Source organism: Trachemys scripta, chromosome 1 (genome assembly GCF_013100865.1).
Source record: "Trachemys scripta elegans isolate TJP31775 chromosome 1, CAS_Tse_1.0, whole genome shotgun sequence".
In the NCBI taxonomy this organism is placed as follows: Eukaryota; Metazoa; Chordata; order Testudines; family Emydidae; genus Trachemys; species Trachemys scripta.
The window spans coordinates 130,253,446-130,280,180 of record NC_048298.1 but is presented as its reverse complement, the minus strand read 5'-3'; the positions used below and the strand labels follow the sequence as shown (position 1 = coordinate 130,280,180).

Genomic DNA, 26,735 nt, shown 5'->3' with positions numbered 1-26,735 from the left:
TGGAGCAGGGGAAGTTGTCATCTGAAGGCCAGCCACTTCACACGAAGTATGTTCTATCGAGCTCACCACACTCTCCCTCTAGGAGGTCAGTGCACTTTACACTTTACATGTCTCACAAAACTCCTATGTGGCAAGTAACTATTGTTTTATCCCATTTTACAGATGGCAAAGCTGAGGCACTGAGAAATAAAATTATTCACCCACAGTTATGCAGTAAGTCAACTGGAGATCAGGAATAGCACCAAGATTCCTGACTCCAAGTCTTTAGAGCTAGTGATCTTAGGGGTACCACATATATCTGAAGTGACTCCACTGAAGCAAATGGAATGATATGAATGAAACTGAGATCAGAGTCTAGCACGCTACTTCCTTATAAGGACTGTAAATGCATGTATTCATAATGGATCAAAGCCTGAGCTCCTTCGTCAGGGCCGTAACATACAACTGAATTTCAAGCAGAACTCCCTATTGCCTTCAACAGGGAGTTCTGCTTAAAAATGGATGGCACAACTGAAGGAACACAGGACTTGCCCACTGATGCTATAACAGTGCTGTACTATGGGCAGATATGGTATCTTCTAAGAAGAAGTGTAGGAAAGAAGGCCTTCAGGGCCCCAAAATACAATTTAAAAACAGAAATGGCTCCAAAAATCAGGTAAATAGGTGTTTTAAAAAAATTGTAAATATTTATGTGCATGAGTGACTGTCCAGGCCCCACTCCCAGTCCAGGGAGCACATAACAAATGTTTAGAAAATAAAAAAAAGTGGGCCAAACCGTGTTTACATGATAGAATTAGTGCCCAGAGTCTGCTCCCATTTACACAGGTGTAAATCTACAGGACATCCGTTGACGTCAATGGATTTACAAAGGTGAAGGCAGACTTTGGCTCCAGGGGCCTGATTCTCCTTTCATATGTGCTGGTTTTACACTGATCTAGCTCCCCGGGGCCAGCTGATGTACGCCCACTGACTGCAGTGGGTTTAATCTGGATTTACAGTGGTGTAACACAGAAGTCAATGGATCTGATTTACAGCAGCTGAGGATCTAGTCCATTGAGTACACTGGAGATGCTCCTGATTTATCCCAGTGTAAATGAGAGAAGAATCAGGCCCAATCAGGCTCTTAAAGAGGATATTAAAATACGATAAAGAACACGGGACAAATTCTGATATTAAGCAGATCAGTGCAAATCCAGCGTAACTCCATTGAAGTCAGTGGAGTTAGCCTAGATTTACATTGGTGTAACTTGGGATAATAATCTAGCTCTAACTTTTTAATTACCAAATTATGTCATTACTACCTATACAAATAGCAGGCGGTTGATGTCTATAATGTAGTGTATCCCTCCCTTCCTCCTTTTTGAGGAATCATAGTGCTATAAACAAAGAAATTAAATCCTCTCCCTGAAAATCAAGTCAAATACCATTAGACATCTGACTTGTACACAGAGAAGCAGAGATTCAGAATTAAGAATGAAACTCTGTCCTTCGCTCACCCTCCCTGCAGTGCCAATAGTAGGTATTGCAGGAGCTCTCCAGCCATGGGATATCACACATACTGTGCCCTATGTTTAGGCACAATGGGCTAAGTGAAGGGTGGAATCCCAGTCTTCGCTCTGAATTTCCTTGCCTCCTAGGGGTTTACATAAGGCCCGTCACATTATTTGAATGTAATTTTTCTCATGGTTTATTTTATATCTATGAGTTATGTACTCCCAGAAACTCTCCTCCTAGGAAGCTGAATAAAGAGCCACAGTGCCCCTGCCAACTAGCACTGCTGTAGGTCTGCTTCCACGTGTGGTCACATGAGAACATTTCTATGCCCAATAACCTTGTTAGTTCCCTTAATGTCATTCATAATGCAAATGAGACAGCTCGCAAATGGCCAGAGGCCCAGAGCGACTAAAGCTCAGCATCCAGAAAGTCTTACATTGCTTCTAGCTCTACGCTAACTTCCCTCCATAACAAGCACCATAAACTTGGCTATCAAAGCTGCACATGCCCAGTCTTTGTTGTACAACAGGCAGCGATTTGTATCACTGGCTTCTATTTTTAGCATATTAATTAACTACTGCAACTGGTAAGGCAAGTGTCTCCAACTGGAGAGTGTGGCGCCATTGTCTGAAGTCATCACCTCATCTCGCGCTATTGAAAATCATGGCAGTGACCTTCCTGCTGATATGAATTTAACCTGACATGCCCACAAAGGAATGGGGGGCGGTGCACCAATTTTGTGCACATGGTTCTCCACATCACCCGGGACCCTATTAGTGTGGAAAGAGCTCATTCAAAGAAAAGAAGCCACATTGTGCTGGGCCACCTAGAGGGTTGAATAGAAAAGGCTGAGGAAAGGAGCAGACAGCAGAATAAAGGCTGTAATTAACATATTTCCATATTCAAGCAAAGCAATAACTACGTGAAATGTTTGTCAAGGTGCAACCAAAACATAAATATGAAGCACCATATCTGCAGGGATGCAGGACCCCCTCCAAGCCCCTCACATTCCGGCAAGAGATATAAAACAAGCTTTTTGTACAATGTTATTTTTAACTACACCCCTCCCTCCTCCCCCTACAAATGACACTGAGCCAAACCCTGACATCCTTTACTCAGTTTTTACCCAGGCAAAATGCCCATTGGGGTCAAGTCAATAGTACTTCCTTGGGGAAAAAATAGTAAAATAAAAGGAGTAAGGACTTCAACATTTGGCCTGAAGAATATACAGGAATGTTTTAATTGCTTGGTGGAGATGATGACGATAGCCATATAGTGGGAATCCTATGAAAGCACTCCCTGTGTGATGCCCACGTCAATGCTATGAGCCAAATTCTTCTGTCAGCTGTAGGTGTGGCTCTCATGGAAGCTAGTGGGAATCTAGCACATGCATCCAAGGGAAGAATTTGGCCCTAAATCTTCATAATGATTTATGTGATTGCAAAGCAAAGTACAAAAGAGGTTTAATGATGGCAAGGGCAGTATTTTGAAGTGCTACAATATGTCTGAATAGCAAAAAAGTATAAAGAAAAGAAGCAGATTACAAGAAATCACAAATGGTTTCACTTTCTATTCCCACCCAGGCAAAACCCACATGGAGTCCTATTCTATCTATCATCAATGTATATAGCATTTTATTCCACAAGTCCTTTAAAAACTATGAGTCTGATCCTGCAAGATGCTATTGACTTTTGTGGGAACTATCAGAGCACAGCACCTTGCAGAATCAGGGATGCAGAGCTATTCTGCTGACTCAACTGGCATCCAGGCCCCCTGGACCTCATTACCAACCTAGGAAAATGAAAGGTTGAAAGTCTCTCTGAAGCAACAGGGAACTAGGGGCTGGAACAGAGAGATCCTGCAAGTCTGAACAATATCCAGTATATACATGCACATTGTGTCAGGAGCAACGTGGGAACCCTACCTACTTACAATTACCTTTTGTGAGTGTCCTGGTTTCAGCTTTTTAATAAGGTAGATTTCATTTCTAGGATATAGTAAAGAATTTTTTCTCAGTGTTACAAATGAAGTGTTACAAATGAAGAGTCTGCAGTTCCTGTCCACTGAAGTCACTGGAAGTTTTACCTACAACAGGACTACAGAATCAGGTCAGTAATCTATACAATTTGAAAATTATATTTACTCCCCAAAACATAAGTGGGCTAAATGAATCCATCATGAAACTCCACCCAGCCAATACTGTAACCCCAGAGACATACGTGGCCCAATATTTTAAAAAATAAGTTTGGAGGAAACGAGAGGAGGAGTCTAAACAATATGTTTAATTGTTCCAGGTTCTGATCCAGTCGGACAGTATGTGTATTTCTTTCTTTATTATGCATACATGTCGTGAACTCTACTGTGTTCGTCAGTACGTTTCTTGCTTTCGTATTTCTACTAGACATAGCAATTATTTTTTCCATGTTAACTGCTTTGTTTTTAAATGGCAAAACCAGCCCATTTTTTAGCATTTTTTAGAAATAACATACTAGAACCAGGTACAACCAAACAAAAGGCTATTAAGCAAACATGACACTGATTTAAGTGCTTCAATACTATGTGTAAATAGGATGGGCAGAGCCCACATTCTATTTGCCTTGAAGAGTCCCAGTGACTTCAGTCACTGATCACATGAATAAGACAAATTAGATATGACCCTATATTGGCTTTGATCAGCGCTCCCCAAGGAAAGTCTGACAGAATTTTCAAGCGCCCTGAATACTAATGTTTGGAGTTAGTAGCACCGCCTTTCATAGAAGATAAATGGGGAAAAGTATGTTTAACACGATCCAAGTAACCATGTATTATATGGCAGCTTAATAGAACATGCTGCTTAGCTGACCATGAGCTCTGTTTTGTGGATGGTTATTCTCCTTATTAAGAGAAGAATGACGGATGTGTTGTGATCGGCGCAGTCTTAACGACAGCTGAAGACCGATCGATCCAGGTGATTAATATTATTTATTGTGTTATGGTAGCAGTAAGGAACCCCAATCAAGGATCGAGACCCACCTTCTGTTAGACCCCGTACAAATGAAAAATCTAACAGTCAGATTTATAATTGGTGAAAGCCAGCGCAGACTCACTGAAGTCAATAGAATTATGCCAGTTTACGCCAGTGGAGGGTCTGGTACAAAGGGTTTGCGGCAGAAGGATCCAGTCCTCCACTTCCCCCCAGGCATCTTCCCAGCAACAAGTCCAGCAACTCAGGTTCGGAGCTGCAGGGAGTGGGTTTGCCCCTAAATGCCAGACTATGCCTCTGTATTAATTGTATTGACCAAGATATGAATATACTCTTAATCAACTGCAACACTGTTAATGCTAGCTAGAGTTGGGGGGGAGTGGGAAAGGATTCCATATGTGGTGATATTCTATCTGCTGCTTCTTATCTGATTCTTCAGATGTAGTTATACCATATTTGGAGCCTGATCCTGTGCCTCAATGAAGCCAATGGCAAAACATTACAGCAGCAGGATTGACCCTTTGTTTGTTTTGCTCTGAAGCCTGATATATTGTCCAATATGCCACCTTCGCCTGAATTATCAAAAACCCTTCTTTGTGTCCCAACAGCACTGTATGGCTATGCCTCTTTCAGGCCCCATTATACCAGAAATAATCATGTAACCATGACCACTTCACCCTGTATGCTTTTTTCAAAAGATTAATACCTGCAGCAAAGCATTTATTGTATCATTGTTTTTTCCACTGATTTTAGAAAATCCAGGCTGCTGTTGAGAGTTACTGCATAGCACCATGTATTCACTTTTGGAGGGACAGCACTTTACAGAGTTGAGCACAATGGCTCTCAAAACAGGCAGAAAGAGGGAAGGATGGGTGAAGACTGAACATAGCAGGGGTGCCCAGGGCATGTCCTGAGGCACAGATGTGGCCCTCAGAGCTTTAAACTACTCTCTCACAATAGAACAACCAAGCCAAGTTCTCTTCATTGTGATCTGGGGTTCATGACTCAGAGTTCAGCATGTCCAAAGCCTGGTCTGGCTGCCTCCACTTTCATCCAAATATCTGTTTACCTGGAGGTCTTGGAGTAAATGTTATGTCCTGCCTTTGATAGGCGAACATAACGTAAGGTGGGAGCCAGCAATCTGGACTCTAACAGACCTGAAAGAGGGGGGAACAAATGGAGATTTCAAGTCAACGAAATGCTGACTGTTCCTCTTTCCAGCCACAGTTTGGGATGTCCAGCACATAGCTCTAAAACTAATGCATCTACTTACTCCTCAAGGAGTCATTCTTTGGTTTGGAGTGCGGTAGCCCCAGGCAGGCAGGGCAATGCAAGTGAAAGAACAACTCCAAACTGAACTAGGGAGCCCGCAAAGGTGAAAGGATAAGCAAAGATCTGGTTCCCACTCTTGGAGGGAGCGTCTGGACACAGCAATCTGGCACCTATAAAAATGTAAAGGACCACTGAAGAAGGAAAGTATAGACACGACAGGAAGCGATTAAGGGACGGAAAAGGATTTAAGCAGAGGCAGCGTGTCAGGGTAAGGATGAACTCTGTGTTCAGGAGGTGCTGATAGGCAGATTTAAAGACAAGAAAGACTTGGAAGGGAAATGAAAGTTTGGGGTCAAGGATGACCCTGAGATTTCTGACCTCAATTTTCAGGCTAAGGTCTAGGTTACAGAGGGTATGACCTGAGTCAAAGAGGAGGAACAAAGAGAGCTTTTTATGCTCAAGATGAGCTCCGGTTTTTCAAATCATTCAGTAGCAGGATGTTAAGGGGCAGCTAGCAGCAAACAGAGGAATGTGTTCTTATGTGTGTTGCACGAATGTAAATCAGGAATAACGCCACAGACTTCATGGAGACACTCTGGATTTACGTCCATGCAACTGGTTTCAGAAACTGGCCCCAGAGTCAAGACAGACAAATAGATGGGAGACAAGAAAATGAAGGATTGAGTTAAGGGGAAATATAAAAATGGGTATCATCTATAATATTACTATCTAACCCTAGAAGGGAAAAGTTAGATAGCAAAGGGGGCTGAGTTCCTCTCCATAAGAACGGCTATACTGGGTCAGATCAGCTGTCCATTTAGCCCAGTATCCTGTCTTCTGACAGTGGCCAATGCCAGATGCTTTTAGGAGAAGGCACAGAACAGGAAATTATCAAGTGATTTATCTCGTCGCCCAACCCCAGCATCTGGCAGTCAGAGGCTTAGGGACACCCTGAGCATGGGGTTGCATCACTGACCATCATGTCTAAGTGATTCTCCTATGAAGGCAACCCTAATCACCCATCACAATCCAACACTCCATCAGTGTCCACCCAGCACTCCCATCCAAAACTAGCAATGGTTGCTTGCTGTGACTCCAATCCCTTTGCTGACACAAAGGATTATGGGACTGTGAACAGGACAAGAGATCACAGCTCGTTTGGTGGTCACGGGTGGAGAAAACTTGAAAACCTCTGATATAAAGGTTCCACCAGAAATGAAAAAGGAGTAGTTAGAGAGCTAGGATTGAAATTAGAGGAAGAAAGTGCAGGAGACACCAGTTTCTTACATGAGACACTCAAGAGGAGAAAGTGATTGATAGTAAAGAAAACTGCACTGGGGTCAAACACGAAGTGAAAAAGAGAGGGATCTATGGTCCACGGTCAATGGCAAGGTCATTAACCACCCACAGAGGGTCAATTTTGGTAGTGGGAAAAGGTCAAACGCCAGGCAAAAAGTGGCTAGGGAAGTTGTACTGGGAGAAATGGTCATAGCTTGGAGGAGGCCACCATGATCAGAAAGGGCAAATGGCGATATAAAAGAGTAGGTTTTACCTAAACGGAGTAAGATGTTTTGTGTGAGAAAGGGAAAAGAAATCAAGTGACGATGGAGTGGTTGATGATAGCTATGAAGTAAAGGGCAAGAAAAGGTGACAACGACTGGAGTTGGAAGGAAGTCCAACAAGAAGGGACTTTTCTTCACAGACAAGAACAATAACGCTTTTAAGGAGAGACGTGGAGAAGGGGAAATATAACAAAAATGTGGCATTTATTGTAAAACAAATAATAATTTACACAGCGATGCAGACTGCTAGTAAATCAAGGGGGAATGAGGCCCCCAATCTTGAAACTGCAGTGAGGTTATATACACTTTTTTGATTCCTGAAAAGCAAATGTCATCATTTCCTCACAACAAATTGTGGCAAACGGGATGGGAAAAAAAGAATGTATTCCATTGTCCACAGCCAGCCCCATCAGTGTGCACAGTGATAATCCACGGACTCTTAGATTATATACAATACACTGGGCTTTCCATATCTTCTGATGGGCAAGGAGCTCTGATCTGCTGTCTCTTCAGGCTCAAGCCAAAGGAATTGAATTCATGAACAGAATCCATGTACGAAAGAGCACAAGTAGTGTGGGAGGAGATACAAGATGGAGGAAGGTGCAAACTGGTCATTGGCTGAGTAAAGGATAGAGTTATATATATTGATAGTTGCTTGGGGGGGAAATGGAGTCAACAGACAGATAAATCATTGAGAGAGAATGGAGAGGTACCCAGGCTTTGGGACACTGGTTCACAAACTACAGTTCATGGCCCTCCAAAGATCTGCAGTATGAAAAATTTTGAGAAATAGAGAATTGGAGACTGAAGCCTGGAAGGGGAGGTGGGTCATTTCTCTTTCACAAAGTGGCCTGATGAATGAAAAAGCTGGAGAACCTCTGCTTTAGTGGATGAGTGCACCAAAGCAAAGGCAGGAACAGGCTGGTTTGAGAAGAACAAAATCCGAAGTGCCGAAGGATTGATCTCTGACAGCAAGACCAAAGCTAGAGCGAGGGTGTTGTAACTTCTGGATGAGTGGGTAGGAGAGCCTGTGAAACACCAAGAACTTCCAGGAGAAAAAAGAAGTCAGGGATGTTAGGATTAACCCCCTAATGCTTACACTAGAAGAGGTGAAGCCAGTATATACATAACAACTGATAAATCCTGAAGGAAAGGGTTCATTAGGCCAAAACTGCCTGATAAATTACCAAGAGTGATCCTGCAGTCCTTAAGCAATACTCCCATTGAATTCAATGGAATCTTGCCTGAATAAAGGGTCTGATGGCCGTAAAAGGAGGTTAGAAAGGTGTTTAAAAAAAAAAAAGGATGGGTAGTTGTGAGTTGAGACTTAGGTCTCATGAACACTTAAAACTGAAGCTGACATAGCTACAGTGCTCAGGGGTGTGAAAAATGCCGACCGGACCCCCGGTTTTGATGCACCTATATCGATGAAAGAATGCTTCCATCAACCAAGCTAATGTCGCTTGGGGAGGTGGTGTTCCAACAGCAATGGAAAAACCCTTCTGCCAGTGTAGGCTGCACCCACACTACGGGGATATACCGGCATAACGGCTATATAGCAAGGCTGCTATAGTCCCCACAATGTAAACACAGCATAAGGAAAGTTGAAGTCTAGATTTGACAATGTCAGCCATGGGTCTGTCACATATGAGTAGACACATGTGTGCGTGCATGTGTGTGTGTGTTAATCTCAATGGTTAAAAAGTTAATCAAATTTAAAGCATATACATTTATATAGTCCATAAAATTAGTATTTAAAGATTAAAATCTGTACAAGTAGGAAAACTAGCCTACTGTGCAAAAGACAGTTATCAGCTCTCAAATGCCATTAAATAATAGTAACTATTTATATTATGGTAGCACCTCTACTCCCCAGTCTAGACTCCACTCTGCTACATGCTGCACTAGTTCATAGGTAGAAATAGTCCCTGTTCCAAACAGCACCGTACATTTCTGCCTGTAACATGATTGATTGTCAGTGAACTGTAACTCTGCCTCCTCCTCAGAGGACTAACGATTAGACCTATTGTAAGCAACTGTATCTGAATCAACAACAGCATGATGCAGAATTTTATAGGGATGCTGTTAAGTAGGGTAAGGCTCAATGTCTAGGTTTTATTTTTTAAAGAAGGATTTTTACATAAATTAAAATACGTTGAAGATTTAAATAAATAAATGTAAAGACTAAATGAGATTTAATTATTTAAACATTTCCATGGTGTATGTTAAACCCAAACACAGGAGAAGCAGAAAATATGACTGTCCATAAACACAAAGTGAAAATGACTGCCTAGTTTCTTGGTTAACTTTGGAGTAAAGTAAAAAAAAGTGTCACAGACACAAAGCAAACTTGATGTTGTTTCCATTCCTTCTCCTTCCATAATCTAGTGGTATCACAAATAAGACATATGTTTACATATAATATTTTATCTTGGCAGTGTCATTGTAACATATATATTTGGCAATTTAAAACAAAAAATGCTCTCCCCAACTCATCTTTTTCCTTATAATACTAAAGAATGACGTGACTATAATAATATCTGAAAACATTCAGAGAACACAAGACTTCATAAAGAACCTGTCAACATTCCATCGCAGCTTCTGATATTTTTGGATGTACCATATCTGTCCTCAGAAACCACCTTTATGACCCGTTAAAAAATGAACAGATAAAGCAGAAAAATCAAAGGTTCTGATCCAGCATCTACTGAAGTCAATGGCAAAATTTCAATTGACTTCAGTGAGAGCTGGCTACAATCAGGCCACAGTGGTTTAACTCGTTATTGCTGTTCTCCAGTGTAGGAATTCTGCATTAGCAAACATATGATCGATCTCAAGGCCTGATCCTGCAGCCCTTATGTGAATAGTCCCATCGGCTTCAATGGGCCTTCCCATGTGAGCTAGGGATATAGGACAGGGCCCTTTGTATCACCATAGGCTGTAATCTATCTTTCTAAGACCACTAAAAGCAGGAAGCAGTGACCCAAAACACCTTGTCTTACCTGTGGCACAAAGGGCAATGAATGTTTGTGCATGCTTCCGGATCAAAAGCAACTTGTCTTTAGGTAGAGGCAGTTTTCTTAGAATGTGTTCAATGAAATCATGTGGAGTCACTGCTGCAAGATTCCACTTCAACTTTCCCAGCACCACCAGCTCCCACTCCTGAAGGAAGAAAACAAAAAGAAAAACCATAGGCAAGCCTGACGAAAAAGAACAAAAAGCTTACTCATTTTACTGATTGTAATTATATCACTGCTAAATTGGTTTTGCTTAAACCTTTTTGCAATATGCCTCTGAAGCTTTGAAGTTGTTGACTTTGCTTTTCCTTCATTTTTTTTTGAACACTGGAAATGTCAAGCTACACTGAAAATAATGAGGCCTGGCAGTTCCTGCCAAGATTTTACTTTTTTTGCAGCCAGTGCTGAATGCCCACCCAGAAAGTTTAGCCTGCAATTAGATATTGCCAAGGTCACTGTGGTCCTTCCCTAGTAACTTATTTTAAATGGCTAGAGTGCTTAATTTATAGCCATTTAAAGCCCACTGGATAACTATGCACACAAATAAGCAAGACAGACATTTTCTTTTTCCACTGGGAAAGTCAGCCCCACAGCATTTTCTCTACAATTGTTTTAGAGATGTCCTTTGCGTCAAACTGTATTTCACGTATGCCACAGCAAGTTGTGCAGCAGGGAAACGCATATGACACATCCAAGAAGAAGACTGTAAGACATCTGACAATGTACCACATAGGACCCAATCCTGCATTCTTTGCACACACAAAACTCCCCGAGAAGTCACAAGAAGCTTTCGGGTGCACAAGGAATGACGGTTCAGGCCCATAAGTGTGGTTATGCTTCAAAAAGCAGTTATATATAAAAATGGTGCCTTCTCACGCAACAGATCTGCTCTTTGGGTACCTTCAGAGCCATGTTTCCTTCCTTTAGTCTCTAAAATAAGTTTTTCATACATTTTACTGCTATTAGTAAAAGAGCCATCATAGATCAGAGAGAGGGAACTGGATTCCACTCCACTTCATGCATCATCAGAATTATTAAATAAATTCCATTTATAGACTCTTTAATCTCAAGGATGCATGAGCCTGCAGAAAGCCAGCAGCACTCTCAGAGCCCAGGTTGAGTTTGTAGGGCTGGCAATTGGAAAAAACATCTTTTTTATTCGTGAACTTAGTAGATCTGAACTGGCATCTGTGAGAGACAATAAACATGGAACCCCACAATGGCATTTTTACAGTCACTTTTCAGAGTAGAACCCAATAACATAACAGATATAGAAACTGCTATTGGGATAATATAGAACCCTTCAAAACCTGGAAATCTTCTACTGAAATGTTTCCGTAAGGGTGACTTGAAACCAGTCCTGCATAATTTCTCAAGAAAAATCATAAAATATTTTAATAAAATGACAATTAAATTCATTACGGACTGATCTTTCTAACACTACCAGATACAAGCCCCAATTCAGGAAAGCATCTTTATTCAGCAAAGCACTTAAGCATGTGTTTAACTTTAACTTCCCCTGAAATCAAAAAAGTTAAGCATGTGCTTAAGCGCTTTCCTGAATTGAGGCCACAGTGTTTATTGCCATAGGTAGTACCACTGGTGGAACTATTAACAGTGTATTAAGCACAGCAGCATTTTGGGGGCAAGGCCCTTCCTTTTAGATTGATTTTGCAACCTTTCCACAGATGGAACTCCACTGGCTTCAATGGGTGTTTCACATAAGAAGTATTTGTATGAATTCAGGGCCAGATTCTACAAATTAGGATCTGTGAGAACAGAACTATTTGATTGAAATATGCACTCTTACAAACTAATAATACTTAGCACTTACACAGTACTTTGTATCTTAAAAGTGCTTTGCAAATATTATTTCATCAGAAATCATTTAAATAAAAGTAACTTTTTTCAGCTCTCTCACCTTAAGATCTGATCCTGAACTCCTCAGTGAGGAGGGGGCCCTTATTTACAATTACGCTTTAACAGAGCTGAATTTTGATAAATTTCACCCTTATTGAGTTAACACTAGGAGCTACATTTACAAAAAAGGCACAAATGCCACCCATGATTTTCTAAGTTATAAATGTATCACTTGTACGGGCAATTTGTTAATTTCACAGTATGAAGCACTCCATCCTACTCTCACTAGAGTCAATGGCAATACTCCCATTGACTTCAACAGGAGCGGGATTCAACAATAAATGAAAGAAATTTAGAAACAAGACTTACTGCATCAATAGTGAAAAAAATTTTGAAAGTAAATTTTCCAAAGGGTGATAAAAATCCTCCATAAATATTTATTTTATTTGGTACGTAACCTGAATAAAACCAAGTGACATAACATGGGTTTTTAAAAAGTTCCTCATATTGCAGACAGCTCCTTTAAAACTGAAAGCAGAAAAGAAACTACAAACAGAAGAGATTCTGGCAATGGTTCAAAAATGAGGTCATTTCCAATTGTGCATGTCTGACACTGGATGGCAGTGCAGCACCAGAGCACCAGAAAGAAAGCACCTTTACAAAGAACCCAGCTCAGAAAGTTTCTTGCCCATTTAAACACATGTACATATATGTATGTGCATGCTATCAAAAAGAGATCTTCTGCTAACTATGTATAAATCTCTTAAAAAACACGAACAGTAACCAAAGCCTTCAGATTATCTCTCAGGGCATTTGCTAACCATTGTGTTAAATAAATAAATAGGAAAAGGACAAGAATATTAAATATTAGGCAATTATATACAGTACATTCAAAATGAATGGGGAGATGTCCCCCTCAAACAATCATGCTATTTTCATACAAGAAACTTATCTTGATCACTTTCTATCAGTGCATGAAAATCTTTTAACACCTTCAACTTTTCAAATATTGTTTAAAAAATTATAAATGGGCAGGGAAATGTATCATTTGTTGGGCTCTGGAAGGAGGGGGGAGGTTGTCAGCGCAAGAGCTGATGGTGGAGGGGGAGAGGGACACACTGGAGGTAGAGTGGGGCTGCTTACCAGCAGCTCTTGGGGTTTGATGGAATTGTCCGTATATATGCAAAGTTTCTCTGCAGTGAGGGGGATTGTCTCTTTCAGCTTGGAGGCCAAGAACATGCAAACTGCCCCCAGCAGCTGCAGATGGCACTTTCTGGTGGGCACCACAGCTAAAAATCTGTCCAAGTAATTCATGGCTAGGGGGAAAACCTCTTCTTCACACTTCTGCTCTTCACAGACCTGCAATCAAGGAGTGGGGGTGAGGAGGAAAGCGAGAGAGAGAAGAAAATGAGTGATCACATGAAATTTACCAATGGCTCTAAATGATTTTTTTTTTTTTTTTTTTTTTTTTGCGGGGAGCTAGACTGGGGGGAGGGGGCGATCTCTGGAGCGGCTGGGAAGGCTGTCAATCGGCTTTCACATTCCTTTGGTTCATTCAGTAAGAAATGAATTAAGTCACAGTGTGGGAGCCGAAAGCCCATCGAGCAGCAGCAGCAGCCGCCGCCTCAGACTTTGCGACCCAATTTTTTCTTGTTTTTTTTTTTTTTTTTTGCCCTTTTTGGATTTCGTCATATTTTCAAAAAATAAATAAAAATATTTACAACGCCCCGAGGGCCCCTGTTTTTGGAGCGATGGCATCACCAGGCGCCCCCCTATCATTCCCGACAATTGTAAAAATTCCCAAGGGGGGTGTTCCCCCAGCCCTGGGCCCGCGATTCGGCAGGGGGGGAGGTGGGGTGGGAAGAGCCTGGATCCTCAGCAGGAGAAAAAGGTTTCAAAAAATGATCAAAAATCCAACCCAGGGGGGAAAGGGGCAAATTTCACATGAAAACCAAGAGGAGGGTCTGGGCTTCCCAGCCTGGGGGGGATGGGCGGGGAGGGGTCCCCCCAAAGCGAGATCTTAAGGGGAAATGATGGGGGCCAGCGCAAGGCTGCAAAGTCTGGAGGGCTCTGGGCCCACAGCCGCCCTTGCAGGGTAAGTATTGGGGAGAGGGAGGGATTCCCCGGCTCACCGGGCTCCCCAGCAGCCTCCCCTCAAGCTGGGGGCCAGCCATGCTGAGACGGGGGTGTATTTCAGATCCATTCTTTTTTGGGGTGGGGGTGGCTCAGCGCTTCTAAGCAGAGTTGCATGCAAAGCAACATGGCGAAAAAATGGCACGTCCTGAGCACTGCATACGTGGGCACAGAAATACTTGTTGGGCAAAAATCAGGGGGGGATCGGTCACCCCTTGTTTTTTGCACGGCATCTGGGGCAGCTCCCCTCGCCATAAAAGCCTCACTCGAGCATATCCAGTAGCCTGGGGGAAGAGGAGGGTTTTCTTTTCCTTGTTTTGCAAATGACTTTTGCAACTTTCCTTCTCCCCCATTTTGCACCCCTCTTTGCAAAGCAGCAGCCCCGGAAGGGCAGTTTTCTTCACAGGTTCACAGTCAAACGACCGAGACACAATCATTTCACATCCCCTTCTGCCTCCCCCTCCCCACCACCACCACCCCCCGACAAGAAAAGCACTGAATGAATTAGCAAAAACCATGATCTGGGGGGAAACACTGCAAGAAAAGAAGGGACAAAACAAACTCAGGAGCTTGCAAAAGGGTGAGCTATGCAGCCACCACCCCTGTGCAAAGGAACCCCCTGAAATCCCGAACTAGGGGCAAAGAGGGGAGACAGACCGATGGGGGGGGGGAGAAGCTCTGCCTCTCAATTTAATACAAACCTCCAACATCCAGGTCGCCACCATCCTCCTCATAAAGGGCTGGATGTCCTTCTGGACGCATTTGAAATAGGAACATTGGGGCAGATACCTCTCTTCTATGGTTAACAAATTGTGCAAAACGCGGTCATCATAGAGCAAGTTCGGGTCGGGCAGAGCTCTCCGCATGGGATCCACCTCGCAGCACAGCAGCTCCATGTTTCCAAAGAGATCTCCCTCTTTCTCTGATGGAAAAGTTTTTTGGGGGGAGGAGGAGGGGAAGGAGGGGGCAAAGGAGGAGGGGTGAATGGGTGGGAGGCAGACTGCAGGGCTTTCCAGCTCCCTCCTGCTTCCTTGAAAGTTCTCTCTCCTCTCTCTCGCTCTCTTGATTTCTAGCCTAAAGTTGAAGCAAAAGTGACGCAACGCACTAGGGCAGGCAGTTCTCTCGCTTGTTATTATGGAGAACAGCAGCTGGTCAGATGTAACATCAAACGCGTTTTTTTCCCCCTCTATAAGCTAACAAGGAACCAGGAGGCCCTTGTATAGGGCAGACACACACAAAATGACAGCTTCTCTTTTTCTTCGTTACAGCGACCAAACAAAATCGCTCCAGACTTTCTGCTACACCGGGCAATCTGGATCCATATAAGTTTCTCTCTCTCTCTCTCTCTCTCTCTTTCTCTCTCTCTCTCTCTTTAATTGCTTATTGCAAGAACAGAACCGAGTGGTATCAGCTTAGTTTTGTGTGTGTTAACCATGCCATTTCCTTGCTCACTGGAGATCCTCCTTCTTCTTCCAGATTAAACAGAAGCCTTCGGATACCCCTTTCCCCACACACATTTTCTCCCCCCCCCCCCCCCCCCCCCAACCCCCCTGACCTCCAACCAGGAGGAAAACTTTGCTTGCCAGCGAAAGACTAAAGGCAAAACAGAGACCGTACAAAAGAAGATTCCAAGGCTGTGTGCTTGCTGATGCTTGTATATTTTGCAGTATTTTCACGCTGCTGTTGGGGAGATCTAGCAGTGGCCACAATGCAACTTCCTCGAATATGTCGATGTATTTCTGACTAACAGCCAGAACTGTGTTAGCACTGCATGGTCACACTGATATAGCTTTCTAGGAAATATAATGGGGGTGGGGGAGCAGAAGGGCGGATTTGTCCCGCACTTGCTCTGTGACTTTCACCCTTCAGCACTGCATTTTTTCCTGCATCAGTTATTCTTAATGATCTCCTTTATATTGTATATATATATTTTTAAATTGCACTTGGCAATAAATGTGATTTCCATCATGCTTGATTTGCTATGAGGATCATTCATGCTCTTGCTTTTTTTGCATCTATTATTTTAACCATGGAGTTTAACTTTTATTCTGAGTGTTTTTTAACCTTTTACAACACATCTCAGTTCATTGTCACCCCTCTGTGCCTCCCAGCCTATGCAAGGCAGCATTTTGTGAAGTGTGTCAAGTTTGTTAAGTCTCTGTTGCAGCCTTGCTGGAACCAGAGAAGAGGAACTGTATGCTCCTAAAGATGGGTTTGCATGAAAAGTAAGGTGGCCAGGCAGAAAATAAAGAGGTGTATGTGGCTAGCACACCTCCTAATCACCCCTTCAGTCCCCCCAGTACAATGAAGGTGAAGAGGAGGGAAAGAAAATATCACTTTAAAAGTGTGAGTTGAGAGTTTGGGGAGCTGCTTCCCCTCCCTCTATTTGCATAGCCAATAGCTCTGGGGCTTTTGCTGCTGCGCGCTGTTGTTACTGGGCAGATTATATTTTAAGGAAGAAGCATTCCTCACTACATCAAAAGAAACCAAGGAAGGGTAAAGGGGGAAAAAAGACACACACACACAACCTTCCGACCTTATCAACTGGGGGAAATCAGTATCCGGTCTATTGTAAAAAAATTAATCAAAGATCAAAGATCAAAATTGCTAATTGGAAATTAGCAATCACCCCCCAAACCAAAAACAAAACAAAACAAAAAACCCACCCACCCACAACCCTCAAATTGCAGTTCAAAACGAAACAGTACTGAGGATGAAACTGCCTTGGTTTAACTGCATGAGGAATAAAGTCACATTCAAAAACAAAACGCAAAAAGTTTGAGGGGGATTTTCCCAAACCGAGTAGATATTTTAGTCAATGATGTGAAATGTTTGTTTAACTACCAAAAAGACAATCTGAACCTTTTCTACAGCACCTTTGATACTTGCTAATGAGTAGAGCCATCATAATGAGGTATACACGATTCCTATTATCTTTCATCAAAAGTCATCTACCTCCTCCCTCCCAAAAAGCAAAGGATCACACGTGATTTCAAATCCATGCGCCATGCAAACTATGGTTTAAATCATTTTTAGCTTCTTATCACGTCATTGTGTGGGAGCTTATCAGTAAAAGTCCGCAATAGAAAGCACTGGAAACATATCTACTTTGCAAAAATTGTATTTTATTACAGCATTGGGGAAAGGAAGGAGGGACTCCCTCACCCATGCATTAAGGTTATGCTACTCAATGAAAGGCTTTATCTTTCCCTATTCATTTCCCCTTCCTATTGCCTGGCTGCTCCTGTAAAATGGGGAGTGCGTTGTGTCAATGAACTTCTCCCCACCCCCCAAATCTTAGTGAATTCATAAACTCCAAAAGCCAGTAATTGTGATTATTTATTAATATTTTGAAGGAAAAGGGAGAGTGATATAATATCCTATTGGCATAAGATAATTGACAAAAGTTTCTAAGTTTTAAAAGTTGATAGATTTCTAGTTGGATTGGAGATAAATTAATACTATGTTGTCAGAAAGCAGGATTCTTGTAACAGAGAGATAAATATGCAGGAACCTCCACCTACAACAACCCCAATCATCAAGGGGAATAAACTAAGTGATCATTTCCCCGATTGTATATACATATCTTACAATTTATAGTCCAGGTATGCTAATTCAATTTTTATTTTTAAATAATACGTGATGATGGAGCATTTCAAACTTGTTCATTTTTTTTAAATAAAAACCATGCAAATTGTGCACCAGAAATGTGGCTTTTACGTACTGAGGTGTTGTGCAAATTCATTCCAGTACAATCGCTTAAAAAGCATTATTATTTTAAGTAATCGTTGTCAACTCCCGACTTCTATTCTTTGAAACGCTAACGTTAAAAAGCATGTGAAATTCTCATTTTCGTCTATTAGGGTATAGAAGAGGCTTTTGCTTTGACTGGATGTGGCGATGAGCGTTGTAGATGCAGTTATGCGCTTCATGAAAAATCCTGTCATTTCTCGACTGCTTTGTGAGTTATCGGTCAGTTTCAGAATAAAGCAGCAAAAACAAGTTGTCTCTTAATTTTGTCCGTATGCCCAGGGGCGCTTCCCTAATAAGGCTATTTAAAAAAAAAATACTGCTTAACATTTGGAGACAGCAGATGTTTTAACAGTCTCAGTTTAGAGATTAATCGAGTGCCATATGTTGAATACCACCCCCTTCCCCAAAAAACTTTTCACATACGCTCTCTCTTCTTCTGATGAGCTGTTTTGGCAGTTAAAGAGCATAAATGATTAAACCAAACACTGTTCGTGTTTTTTTTAAACAGACCCGCATTATGTTTATGCCAACACCTTGCAAAAATGACACCACTTTCTGGAAAGGTTGTGTGTGCAGCCTCATGTGGAAATCGCTCCCTGCAGTGATGCCCCTAAGTGCAGCTGCAACCCGCACATGCATGCTGGATTTTCGCGGAAATTTAACATCATCCTGCCAACACACGTTGGAATCATTTTTCTCGGGCGCCTCTGCTGCCGCTGCTCAGCGTCATGCTCTTGAAGCGGTGTGCTCTGCGCTAGAGGGGCTGCTGTGCTGCTGTTAGCCCTATTGCAATGGTTTAAAGGGCAGTAATCCGATCTAAAGCTAGTGCCAGTCGTTTGAGGAACTTTTTTCTATTTACTATATTTCTTTATATTAATAATGATCATTAATACAATAGTAATAATGAACGATCCTTTCTTCTTCTTTTTTCATATGAAAGCTCTAAGTGATAGGGAGAGTCTTCATTATGTATTTTGTACAGCCCCGAGTTTATCCAGAAGTAATTTAATTAATTTTTTCCCCCAGCTTCTCCTTTGGGGAAAAAATAAGGGAAGTAAGCAGCCTGAAGATATTTCCAGGCACACTGTCAGATCAAACTTTGTCTCCAAACCAGACTAACTGAAATGTGCGCACATTAAAAAAAAAAAAATCCCAATGGAGAGAGGGTTATTTAAATTAATTAATTAATTAATTTAATATTCCCTTGCAGTGAACACAGGAGCGTGGTTGGGGTATTCGCATCTGAAAGTGAAACTGACTGAAAGCAATCTCCTTCTCCCCCACTTAAAACAGGGGTTCTCAAACTGGGAGTCAGGACCCCTCAAGGGTTTGAGAGGTTATTACATGGGGGGGTGCCAGCTGTCAGCCTCCACCCTGCTTTGCCTCCAGCATTTATAATGGTGTTAAATATATAAACAAGTGTTTTTAATTTATAGGGGGGGGGGTCGCACTCAGAGGCTTGGTATGTGAAAGGGGTCACCAGTACAATAATTTGAGAACCACTGACCTAAAATAACTGTATGGGTTTTTTTTTCCATTGTGAGAGCTGAGCGAGATGCAGAAAGTAAACAAACAGCATGAATCACAACATGTAAAATAGAATTAAAAATATTTCAGTTTCAATAATCTCAAGTGTTATTTATGAGATCACCTTTTGTTAATGTGATTTTCAACTTTTCAAAGTTGTGTTTTGTGTGTCCACAGGCCAATTCAAAGTAGGCAGCATAGTAAAAATTTACCTTTCCACCCCTCCCGTTCTTGGTTATGTGTGTGAAAATTAGGATTTAGAAATCATAGGAACTGTGTGCACCCCACCCATACCGCTACAAAAAATTATAATTGTATTGCTAATTTTAGACTCTTAATTCTTTGGGCAAGAGACTATATCATTTGAGATATTATACTTACATAAAATCACCCATGCAGCAAGCAACATTTGCCCTCCAATAAAGTAGTGTCTGCACTTGGATGGTGCTTTCATACAGGCAGAACAGTTAAACTGATAAACAGATGAATTCCAAGGTGAGTGTTGTAATGAATTTTTAAATAAATTCTTCCTTTCCGTTTTATGTAAAATCCAGCTGTTAATCTCTTCTCTTTAATTAGTGGAAGTTCTTCAGGGCATAGACTTTCTTTTACTATGTTTGTACAATGCCCAGCACGTTGGGGCCATAATCCTTATCATAATGATAAAGTTAGATTGGAAAGGGGTTCACTAAAGAGCTACCAGACTGTTTCTAGATCTGGAAAACATGCCTTTTAGTGGGAGACTTAAGAAACTCATTATATTTAGTTTATCCAAGAAAAACTTAAGAGGTCATTTAATCATCATGGTATACAAATATCTATGTGGGTAAGAGATTCATCTAGTAGATGGCTCTACAATCTAGCAGAAGAGGCATTAGGAGATTCAGAGGTTGGAAAGTGAAGCTAGACCAATTCAGACTAGAAATAAGGTGCACATTTTTTACACTGAGAATAATTAACTATTGGAATATGTCATGTAGGGATTTGATATATTACCCATTAATTGAAGTCTTTAAATAAAGACTGGATACCTTTCTAAAGCAGTGGTTTTTTACTGGTGACCCCTTTCACATAGCAAGCCTCTGAGTGTGACCCCCTGTTCTGTATAAACTGTTATATTGTTCATGGTTTATTGAGTTACATGTCAAGTATCAGGGGGTAGCCATGTTAGTCTGTATCTACAAAAACAACAAGGAGTCTGGTGGCACCTTAAAGACTAACAGATTTATTTGGGCATAAGCTTTCGTGGGTAAAAGAGGTTTTTACCCATGAAAGCTTATGCCCAAATAAATCTGTTAGTCTTTAAGGTGCCATCAGACTCCTTGCTGTTTTTGAGTTACATGTGTGTATCAGACCCAATAATCAGTTTTTAAGGATATTGCAGCAATCCAAGATGGAGTCTGAACTGTCATCTTGTGACTCCATCTTGTGACCCCTCTGTGCATTGTCAGCCTGGCCTGGATGTAACTGGACTGAACTGGTTTTTCCTGCCTCTGGGCTATCCCAAGACCACACCACCTCAGACTGTTTCCTGCCTTTCCCAGGATCATACTATGTTTTCCCATCATAGCCTCTATAAAAGAACTGTAATCACAGACTGGTGGAGCAGTCCATCACAGCAACTGTGCATACACAGTTCTGGTCTTCGTGGCACCAGTGCACCATCGAAGAATACCATTCATTCCGAGGTGAGAAGAAAGAAGAAGAGGCATTCCACCTTACCTGTCCTGCTCCTGGGAACGTCAACATCCTGAGGGTTTTCGGTCTGCTTCTTCAGTCCCAACAGCATCGAGGGCCTCTCCAGTGCTCTTCCTCCATGGGTTCCAATTACCTACGGAGTAGAGGTCCTGGACTTCACCACCACCAGTGAAATGCTGGGAATATAGTGAGACAAAATAATTAGGGTTTCTTAATTGGGGTTATGTTTTTTTTGAATGCCAGGGTGGGTTCGGTTTCATTTGAGTCTGAGCTTCACGCTTACAGGGAGAGCTGCTGTGTCACTGGTTTGTTTTTGTTATATAGTTACTGCTCATTTACATTTGTCTCTTCCCTTATCTGTAAGTTTATCCCCTAATACACTTACCTTATTTCTGGTCAGCCTTTATTATTCGTGCACCACACAAGGGAAGAGGGAGGGAGATCTTCACCAGTCCACCAGTGACAGATACGTCAGAGGGCGAGTCTGCTCTTCTGAGAAAAAGGGGCTTGTTATATTCTGTTACCTATACCCACTTACACAATTAGAATTATCTTGGCTTCCCTTTGAGATAACATTTCTGGTGACCCATGGCAGGATGCTCTGGGGACTGGATTAGCCATTTCCTTAGGGTCCTGTTAGGCTATTTTATTTTTATTTTGTGAACAGCAGCAGTTTCAGTCCTTGAGACTCGGGGAAGGAGTTCTTACTGGGATATTATTGTATTAGCCAAAGGGCAAGTGAACCAGTTGACTCCTTTCCCCCTCCTTTGGCAAAGGGTGGGATTTTATCCTAACCCTATTGGAATCCTGTTATTGTGGATCAGGGGTCGCAGGGAAGCCCGAGCCCCCCCTTCTGTAACAGGTAGCGGTTACTGGTTGCCCCGTCCAGTGTCGTTAGTGCCACTCCCTGTAAAGGGTAGGTATGGAGTGGTCTGGGCCCCAAAAGGGTGGCCACTTTCTTTGGCAGAAGGCAGTGTATTAGGCTAGCCTAGTTTGGGCCGAGGTGCCATGTATAAAGGCATGGTTTCTTACCGGACCCCTTCTACGTTCACTTAAGTTACCCTTTCAATTCCAGAGTTGGGTAAGCAACTCCCTACAGCACGATGGATCGAATTTTCAGTCTGCAAGGATGGACTCCACGGTCTAATAAAAATTCTTTGGCTCATGATATTGATTCTTTTGGGAAGGGAGGAAATCCTTGGCAGCAGGAATCACTGGTAGGGAGTGATTCCTTGGGCAACTTTTCCATCTTGTGGGCTCGCTACCACACTAGCAAGCCTAAGCCTAGTAGAAAGGAACAAAAATGAGCTCTGAATTATGGCCTGGCCATGGTCGGCCATGAGCTCAATTCTCAAGTGGTGCTGCTGAAAGAGCACGCAGACCAGAAACCTGAGAAGTGCCAGCAGCAAAACCAACAGGTTGAACAGCAAGCTGCTGAGCTGCAAGCAGCTAAGGCCACTGTGACCACTCTAACGCAGGGATCGGTAACCTTTGGCCTGCGGCTCGCCAGGGTAAGCACCCTGGTGGGCCGGGCCGGTTTGTTTACTTGCCGCGTCCGCAGGTTCAGCCGATCGCGGCTCCCACTGGCCGCGGTTCGCCATCCCAGGCCAATGGGGGCTGCGGGAAGCGGCGCGGGCCGAGGGANCAGGGATCGGCAATCTTTGGCATGCGGCTTGCCAGGGTAAGGACCCTGGCGGGCCGGGCCAGTTTGTTTACCTGCCGCGTCCGCAGGTTCGGCCGATTGCGGCTCCCACTGGCTGCGGTTCGCCGCTCCAGGCCAATGGGGATGGCGGGAAACGGCGGCCAGCACGTCCCTCGGCCCGCGCCGCTTCCCGCAGCCCCCATTGGCCTGGAGCGGCGAACCGCAGCCAGTGGGAGCCGCAATCGGCCGAACCTGCGGACGCGGCAGGTAAACAAACTGGCCCGGCCCGCCAGGGTCCTTACCCTGGCAAGCCGCATGCCAAAGATTGCCGATCCCTGCTCTAACGTTACAGGTGGCTCAGCTTGAACAGCAGCTAAGAGACCTTAGCACTAAAACTGCAGCCACTGAAAGAAAAGCAGAAGTTAAAATACAAGAACTGCTGGAATCTCAGGCAGCAGTTAGACAGCTAATTAAGGAGGCTGCTGACAATCGGGGAAGGCCCACCTCCTATGTGGATTGTCAATGCCACATCAAATAACTGCAAGACCAATTGCAGCTAACACAGGGGTTAATGAAGGGAGTTGATACTAACCCCCTGGCTGCCTTAACAATGGATTGGTGTGAGGAACATCCTCCAGAAAATTGGTATGGGAAAGAGCAGCTACCCTCTGCACTTCCAAGCTGGAGGAGGTGGAAGCTGCACAGAAAGGATGCCCGTTGGCTCCTATGGTGACCACAGTTACCCAGTTTGAAAACACTGGGCAACTCCCCTTGGTAAAACATGAAAGTAAAGTTCTCACACCAGAGCAGGCTAGAGCCATGGGAAAGCACATGGTGCCTTGTAACCGAGATACGGTGCTTAACTGGCTAGCAAAATTATCTGTTACACCACATTTGACTCAAGATGATGTGATATATATACTAAGGGAATGTATGTCTAGTGATGATTTTGCAGCTCTTCCTTATAATGTATTAATTGATGCAAATAATGAACCATCTACTATCTATTCATGTGTATTTTGATTGCTTTATCCACATGATAATGTATTGGGCAAGGCATATTCAGAAAAGCAGAGTGTTGATGAAAGGCCAGAAAAATATTTTCTGAGGAAAAAATTGTTATTCTGGCTGGCTAGACTAAGGGTGAACTATAATGGGGTAATCACTTACGATATACCCGAGTTAAGAGCACTGTATGTGCAGGGTTTAGCTCCTAGCATACGGCTAGCTATGGGTCCAATAGATATACATAAGACTCGGCTACCTATATTAAAAGCAAAAGCACGGGAGATTTTTGAACTACAGCAATTGGCCCATCAAGGAACATCAATAGAAAGGAAGGTAGCTGCATATAACAGCAAGGAGACAAGAAATGGTAAAAGCAGCAACACAGGACAAAGTTCCCCCATTACTAAACCCCAGGACAACAAGAACTTTATGCTCAGAGGAACTGCAGATGAGATAAGGATTTTTAAAAAGCTTATGCTAAAAAGATTGTCTCAATATGAGCCATGGGACAAACTAAATAAGCAGAGACTGTCAGCAGAGGACATGTTTCTAAAATTGGCTAAATATGAATCTGGGCAAAAAGCTGGAGGGCCAAGTTCCGACTCTCCTGTAGAGTCTGTCTCCACTAGCAGTACTTACTGAGGAGGCCGAGCTTCCCAAGCCCCTGGTATGGTAGCCCCTGTAGTTAACGACGAGTGGGGCAGGCCTACAGTAAAATTTAAAATCGTGGGAAGCTTCGGAAAAATAGAAAAACCAATGCTGGTGGATACAGGAGCCTCCACTAGATTGTTATGTCTCCAGGGAAGTCCTACAGCTAAGAACTTGCCAGTAAGGGAACTGAAATCTTTGGTCTCGTATAATGGTAAAGAAAATGTCATTCCTTTTACTTATGATGTTACTTGCCATATTGGGTCTCTATCTACACAGGCCTCATTTGGACTACAAAAATTGGATGGTACAGGTATATTAGGAATAAATCTGTTGCAACAGCTAAATATAACTATTGACTTACCTAATAGGATGTTAATTCGAGCAGAACATGGAGAAGCAGGTATTCTAATCCCTGCAACACACCGCATCTGTGCTGTCAAGGCTCCAGAAGAATTGCAGCTTCCTGTATAGGAGACAGAAATCCAACAAGTTACCAACAAGTATAAGAAGGTGTTTGCTCCTAACAAACTGAGTTGCGGAAAGGTTCAAGCCTTGATAAAGATAGAAGGTCCTGATCCAAAGCCTATACGTCAATACTGGTATTCTGCAGAGGCGAAGGAGGGGATTCGACCCACAATAGAGGCATTATTGAATCAAGAAGTTCTAATACTTTGTCAAAGTGTCTGCAACTCTCCTATTTGGCCGGTCAGAAAGGCCGATGGAAGCTCCTGGAGGTACTGTGGACTATAGTGGATTAAACAAAGTAACACCCTGGTTGGCCCCTGGTTGTTGCTAAATTTCCAGAAGTGATGAATTTAATCACTGAAGGTGCGTGCTGACACAGTGTCCTAGATATGTCTATTGCCTTCTTCTCCATACAATTCCATCCCTCCTGCTACTATAAATTTGCCTTCTCCTATGAAGAAAAACAAGTCACCTTTACAAGAGTTCCCCAAGGGTATCACAATGCTCCAAGTTTATGTCATTACATCATAGCAGCATTATGGAAAACTGCCTATGGAAGTGGGGAGAGGAAAAGCAAAGAGCTGTACAATAACTGAAGCAAGCCTTAATGGAAGCACCTGCACTGGCATTCCCACAGGTAAATAAACCCTTTCACCTCCAACTAGCAACCACTAATACAGCAATCAGCGCTATCCTACTGCAACATCGTGGAACTTCCTTGAAGCCCATAGCATATGGGTCCAGAGTGTTATCAGCAGTGGAACAGCAATTCACTGAATGTGAGCGAGAGGTATTGGCTCTTGTATGGGTGCTGGCTCATTGGGAGTATATAGTGAGCATGGCTCTTATAGTGTTAAAGACCCCGCACACTCCTGTGAAGTATGTACTAACTGGGAGAGCCAACTCTGGAAAAGTAAGCCACCCTAGTCTGGCTAACTGGACCTTATCTTTGATCAACAAAGAAATACAAGTAGAAAAGGTTGCACATCCCAGCCTGGCACCATTCGCACTTTGTGGTCCTGCACCAAAGGAATCCCTGATGAATCATGAGTGTCCTCTTCCCCTAGAGTAAGAATCCTGAGATCGTATCACCTTTCAAATTACAGTCAGTGTTTGAAGAGGCTAAAACTTATAACTGAGACCTACGGGTTGTGGATGGAAGCAGCATGTATATCAATGGAAAAGCAGTCACAGGGTTTTACATGTTTTACATGTTTCATCCGATAAAGTATTCCAAGGAACCATCATACACAACTCAGCCCAGGCTGCAGAAATAGTGGCAATCATTGTAGCCTTGGAAAATGTTGAATCTTCCACAATTATTACCATCTGTACAGATTCTGATTGGGCAATGAGGGCATTGTTGGACTGGATGGTTATTTGGAAAACAAGAGAAATGAGAACAGCAGACAACCAGCAGTTGCTTATGCCGGATATCTGCAATATGCATAGTGTTTAGGTGAATCTAGGAGGGGTGACACTTTCTTGTTTAAGGTTAAGGCCCACCGCAAGAATCAATCACAAATTACCCTCCTGAACAGTAAGGTGGATCAGCTAGCGAAACAAGCTGTGAGCTTGGGACCAGAGTTCAGATGGAATAAGGTGAAAGCAACCATTAATGTCTTAACCCACTGATCACCAAGACATCATAAGGTTACAGTTACAAGACCCAGAAATCAAGCAGCTAGTAA

General features: G+C 42.7%; 1 protein-coding gene across 1 annotated transcript in view; it reads right to left on the bottom strand.

Moving 5' to 3' along the window:
• Window positions 1–15,629, bottom strand: part of CCND2 (cyclin D2) — a 63,700-nt gene extending 48,071 nt beyond the window's left edge. Inside the window, exons 1-3 of the mRNA XM_034785000.1 lie at window positions 15,002–15,629; window positions 13,311–13,526; window positions 10,293–10,452 (exon numbers count right to left, since the gene is read on the bottom strand). Coding sequence (XP_034640891.1) covers window positions 10,293–10,452; window positions 13,311–13,526; window positions 15,002–15,196 — 571 coding nt within the window. The 5' untranslated portion in view covers window positions 15,197–15,629. The remainder of the gene's footprint in view (window positions 1–10,292; window positions 10,453–13,310; window positions 13,527–15,001) is intronic.
• Between the last annotated feature and the right edge of the window lie 11,106 nt (window positions 15,630–26,735).